Below are 6,169 nucleotides of genomic sequence, written 5' to 3'. Positions count from 1 at the left end.
ACAAATTCGAAACAATTAAGCACTGCAAAAAATGTAGTTTTTCAAAAGAAATGCCACTGTTAAACATTATTTTATTTTTTTAAAGTATAAATAATGTAGGCTGAAGGCTTAAAGAAACACTCCATTAATTAACAAGCTCGCAGCTCACAGTAGGTCTGTCTATAAAAGTTTCTAAACTATTGTGAAAAATCAAATCCTCTATTGAGAAAATAAATGGGATTGTTTTCTTGGTTTCCTGGACTGTAGCACTCCATATGTAATCATTTTCAAATATTAATTAACATAAGATAACATTTCAATGGATAGATTTGTTAAGAATTAATTGACCCAGAACACAGTACTAAAAGTAAATTTTAATAAATTAACGTATTCATGCTGAAATCAAATACAAAAACACAGAACCAAAAAACATCAAGCAGTCATGTGAGCGTAAGAGTGTTTTCTAAAGGCAAGTCTAAGACCAAGGATCCTGAAATGTACACGGACTGTAAATATTCTTCCTGTCTACAGCAGAAGTCATTTTGACTTTCAACATGTGAAGGCAGAAGCAGAGTCAGATCAACCTGACGGAAGGAGTAAAAAACAACCAAAAATAAAAACAAATCACAGATTTTGAAAAACCCCTGCCGACACTACCTGCTGAGCCATAAATATGTCAAAGATAAACATTCATATACATGAATAGCAAACCTCTATGAATAAGTATGAATGATGACTGAGGATTGTCTGAACAAGAGTTTATATATCATGTGAAGAGATTATTATGCCTGCACAATGTCACCATCTTTATTTATGGCTCTTCAGGTAAAGTGTCTCCAAAACTGACAATATCAAATTCACAATGTTTTACAAAAACAAAACAAAGATGCCTGTTTGGAACAGAAACACGGTCTGCCGGACTCCACCGCTTATGACGCGACAGAGCGATGCCATCCCATAATAATGCTGAGGTACGTCTCACCCTTCAGCTTCAGCGACCCCCGACAAAAATGGGGAGGAAGACATGCAAGATACAGGAAAAGAACCCATCAGACAGGGAGAAGTGTTAGTAAGTACTGGTCCAAAAATGCACTATAATACAAGAGTCCTTCATATGGGAGTCCAGACTGAGTCAGAGCAGAAGAGCGCAGCGCAGAGCTGCGGTAAACAGTATGGAAGTGCATTCACGACAGTGATGCTAGAAGAGGATGTCTTCATTCTTGATGAGTAACTCCACCACCTGCCTCTGGTAGCGGATGTCGTTCAGAGCCGTCATGGCGTCCAGATCGGGCGCCCGCATCAAAGTCGGGCCGAACACGATCCCCAGATTCTCAGCGTTCATTAGGTTATCCTTCTCGTTCTGAGTTACCCTGCACACACACACACACACACACACACGAGTGTCAATAAAAATTTACTTTAACTGTACTTTCAATGGTACGACACTGTAAAAGCGCTACACTAAAAACCTATTCATTGGTCATCATCATGTTTGTGAAGGTTTGTGAATACTGTAGAAAAAAAGCGCCGTCCTGAGCGCTGTTATGAACGCGCTCAGGACAGTTGGACATTGTGGTGGATCAGAGGTAAAAAAATGATATAAATCCTGTTCAGTTTCTTGCACAGACCAATTGTTTTATGTCTTTAGACCTCAATGTATCGTCACGAGCCGCAGGGTTTAATTAGGTTTTGTCTGTATGTTTTTTTTTACTCTCATAACCGTGGGTCCCATTGACTGCCATTATATGACTGACAGACTACAACGGTTTGAGTTAAAAATCTTTGTGTTCTACTGAAGAAACAGTCACCTACATCATGGATGCCCTGGGGGGTAAGCAGATAAACATCAAATTTTCATTTTTGGGTGAACTATCCCTTTAAATTAACGTTTTTGCATTATTTTCGTGTCGTGTGTTTCCATGATAGTGCTTTTTTATTTACACGCATGACACTGTGCAGCTATTATATTAATATTTACCTACTCAGCTTGTGAAAAAGCTACTTGTTATAAAATTATTGTGAATTTAACATGTCTCTGATTTACCACCTGCATTATTATGGTGGTTATCAGTGTAATTTACAGGTACAAAACACATTTTGTTACTTCAGATGGAATATTAACATTATATTAATATAATTATATAATTCTCACCTCTTTAAATGTGCCATGAGGTATCGAAGTGTTTCGCAGTGAGCGGGAGGCATCTGCTTCAGAGCTTCATGCAGAGCTTCCAAACGCTCATCTGGGTCTGTCAGCTCTGACACAAACAATCAAACAACCAGGTCAAAAACAAAAAACAGCAAGACTTCTGGATATCAATTCTGGATATTATATGAGCTGCTTTATTTTCTGTTTACTACATTTGAGGTCTGTAGTTTTCTTTAACCCCGTACCAAAATTTGGGACAATTTTGAATTTTAAAACTCTGATGTGATTATGTTCAAAGAACAAACTTTAAATAAACATGAAAATTGTATTTACAACAATGTTTCAAAAAACTGTTCTGACAATTTTGTCATTGGCTCATCACATGGACACACAGCTGGAGGATTCATGCTGTTCTGTGTGCACAGCATAGCAAATATCTCTTACTTTTGATGAATTCAGCTTTTTTATTAAATAAAAGGAGGTGAAATATGGGGAAAGAGCCCGAATTGAGTGTCAGGCACATTGTCTAATGGAGAAATGTGGAGCGTGTGACTCACTGGCAGCCTCAATGAAGCGTGGATATGCGTCATACGTGATGATGGGGATCGGCAGGTCCCTGAAGTAGAGTTTAAGAGCACCTGTGATGACATTGATGTCTTCATAGACGTTCACGGAGATGTCTGCTTTCTCTCCATCTGAACACATTCACACACAAACACATTTCACCCTCAGCTCCAGGGAGAGTCAGTCCTCTGCTACTGGAAGCAATGCAATGGGAACTGCACTCATCCGCACTCTTGTTTGGCTCCAGGGACTGAGCATGAAGACATTTAGCTAACTTTATCTTATTCTGATCTTGTTAGAATACTTCTGTACTGTGATACTGCATGGTGCAGGTGTTATAGTGTTATTATGCAATATAACTGCTTCTGTATTCCAAGCTTCAGTGTTATTTCAGTATTATAGTGTTATTACAGCACCGGTCAAACATTTGGAGTCATTAAAATTTCTCTGAAGACTGCATTTATTTGAACAAAGGTAAATCAAGTAAAATTGTGAAAGATAATTACAATTTAAAACTTATTTTTTTCTATTTTAATATGAAAATACAATTTATTCCTATGATGCAAAGCTGAATTTTCAGCAATTATAATCTTTAATCAAGCATGTTTTATCGTGTCTCACATGATCATTCAGAAATCATTCTAATATGCTGATCTGCTCAAGAAACATTTATTATTATTATCAGTGATAAAAACAGTTGGTGCTGCACTGCTGCTTAATATTTTTGTGGAAATGGTCCTGATGGAATTCATCTTTTTAATCAAAGGAATAAAATACATTTTATTTTTAATATTATTAAAAAAGAAATTGCAATAATATTTAATAATATTACTGTTTTTATCAAATAAAGGCAGCCTCGGTGAGCAGAAGAGACGTTAAAAAAAATTAAAAAATAATCTGAATTATTCAAAATTTCGACTGGTAGTGTTTACTATTATAATATTTATTAACATTTTCGAACTTCCTTGTAAAGCTGTAATCATTTATTTATATGGTTTTATGTTTATTGTTATTTTTTTAGTTTTAGTAATTTTAGCACTTAAACTTATTTTTTTTAAAGTTTTCATCTATCTATCTATCTATCTATCTATAGATAGATGAAAACTTAAAAATATTTTTTAATGATTTGGTGCTGTCAAATGATAAATCGCATCCAAAATAAAAGTTTTTGCTTACACAATACATGTATGTGAACTGTATATATTTATTACGTATATATAAATACACACACATAAAGTAAATATTTTGAAAATGTATTTACATGTATATTATATATAGATATATTGAACATATACACACATATACATATATATTTATTATGTATATATAAATACAAACACATGCGTCTGTGTATATATATATATATATGTGTGTGTGTGTGTGTGTGTGTGTGTGTATATATATATATATATATATATATATATATATATATATATATATATATATATATATATATATATATATATATATATACACACACACACACACATATATATATATATATATATACACACAGACGCATGTGTTTGTATTTATATATACATAATAAATATACACATTATACACACATATATTATGTAAACAAAAACTTTTCATTTGGATTCGATTAATCGTTTGACAGCACTAATATATTTATATTTAATTTTATCTGAGATTTATTTCAATTAACAAAAAGCAAAAATGGAATAATTAAAAACAAAAATAGTAAAATTCATATAAAAACCCTGATGGATCAAATAAACTAATAAACAAATAACTGTCTTTATGAGAACTCTACTTGTACTGAATTTAAATAAACTGCAGCCGTCACAGCATCCAGTAGAAACCTGTAGAGATCGCATGATTTCTTTCTCTCTAGCTTGTTCATATCCTCATATCCGGAATGAGAGTCCTTATGAAACAGTAATGCATCTTAATACCAACAGATGGGCGAAAATCCTCCTACAAATGTGCCACTTTAACATTTAAGCAGCTCAGACTATTTCGCATTACATAAACTCACAGCTCTATACGCAAGACAAAGAGTGACCTAAAAAAGCAGCGGTGAGCATGTGTATGCGATTCATCAGGATTACACACACAGATACGCGTGTAGGCATGTGTGTGTGTGTGTGTTTAGGAATATGGGGTTGTGACGGATCAGTATTGTACACAATCAGACAAAACGCCACTCACCTCTGTCAAACGATAACTTCACATCTTCAATTAAGTCACTGAATCCAGAGATTCGATAGAGACCCTCCGACTTCAAACCTGAGAGACAAGACGTTTGAAGAATGTGTTATACTGTACATATATTGCTTTGCTGAAGATAATCATGTGTAGCACTGTCAAGAGCTCTGAACATTTTGCCTGTTAAACTAAAAGATTATTTAGTATTAGAAAAACACAAGATATCCTTGTGAAAACAAAAATTAAAAACACGAAACAAACAGAAAACACACAAAAAATAAATAAAAATAAAATAAAAAAACATGATCACAACACTGGCTATCTGATCTTGTGAAAACAAAAATTAAAAACATAAAACAAGCAACAAAACAAAAGAAAAAGAAAATAATAGGGGAAAAAAATAATCTAACACTAGCTATCAGCATTAGCAAGCAGTTTTTGTTTATTAGAATAACCCCTGTATATCATTGACCATGTTGTGAAAAATAAACAAAAAATAAAAACAAAACAAAAAACACAACATAAAAGAACAAAAGACAACAAAAACTTAAACAAAACTCAACATAAAATATTTATAAAATAATATAAGCCACAGGCCATAACAATGTTTATCAGTGTTATCAAGCAGTTTTTATTAGAGAAGCACAATATATCACTCACCATGTAAAACCAAACCAAACAAAAAACAAGTACACAACATAAAACACTTATAATATCAGCCATTGGCCATAACACTGGTCAACAGTACAGGCAAAGAGTTTTATATCTGCATCGGTGTTTAGTGTAAATCAGAGTGAGTGAGTTACCTCGTGATTCGATCTCTCTTATGCACATGTCCACGACCATGGGTCGTTTAGCGTTATGAGCCTTGACGAGCGTGGTGAGATCACAGCTGTAAACCTTCTTCACGTGCTTCAGGTCCGGTTTGCAGTCGTTGGGCACCATCTTAGAGCACTGCTTATGGACATTCAACCCACAATCTGAGAAACACACACAAAACACAAATACACTTCAGCCAAACAACCCATCCTAGTCTTCATTTCATCATTTCTGTCAAAACAATGGCTAAATCAATCAGTAAATCCACTGTGTTCAGTCATATGCTGAAATCACTGAATAAGTATGTTGTGTGTACAAGGTAGCGGTTTCGACACCGATATTATCGATCCTGAGGTGGATATGCTTGCTGAGCATGCTGAGCTTTCATTCTGCTTAATCAGTGACCTCTCCTGACCTCTTATCAGTGATGCCAGCGCTTCTGATTGGCTGCTGGGGATTTCAATAGTGTCACCTTGGCGATGACAG

At 34.5% G+C, this 6,169-nt stretch overlaps 1 protein-coding gene across 1 annotated transcript in view; it reads right to left on the bottom strand.

Moving 5' to 3' along the window:
- Positions 1 to 333: 333 nt before the first annotated feature.
- The window catches only part of LOC306876709 (N-chimaerin), a 61,750-nt gene continuing 55,914 nt past the window's right edge, over positions 334 to 6,169 (bottom strand). Inside the window, exons 9-13 of the mRNA XM_079428064.1 lie at positions 5,671 to 5,844; positions 4,868 to 4,945; positions 2,686 to 2,823; positions 2,132 to 2,237; positions 334 to 1,349 (exon numbers count right to left, since the gene is read on the bottom strand). Coding sequence (XP_079284190.1) covers positions 1,178 to 1,349; positions 2,132 to 2,237; positions 2,686 to 2,823; positions 4,868 to 4,945; positions 5,671 to 5,844 — 668 coding nt within the window. The 3' untranslated portion in view covers positions 334 to 1,177. The remainder of the gene's footprint in view (positions 1,350 to 2,131; positions 2,238 to 2,685; positions 2,824 to 4,867; positions 4,946 to 5,670; positions 5,845 to 6,169) is intronic.

Source organism: Barbus barbus, assembly GCF_936440315.1.
Source record: "Barbus barbus genome assembly, chromosome: 11".
NCBI lineage: Eukaryota > Metazoa > Chordata > Actinopteri > Cypriniformes > Cyprinidae > Barbus > Barbus barbus.
The sequence above is the reverse complement of the archived record's forward strand: the minus strand, read 5'-3'. Positions and strand labels throughout refer to the sequence as shown.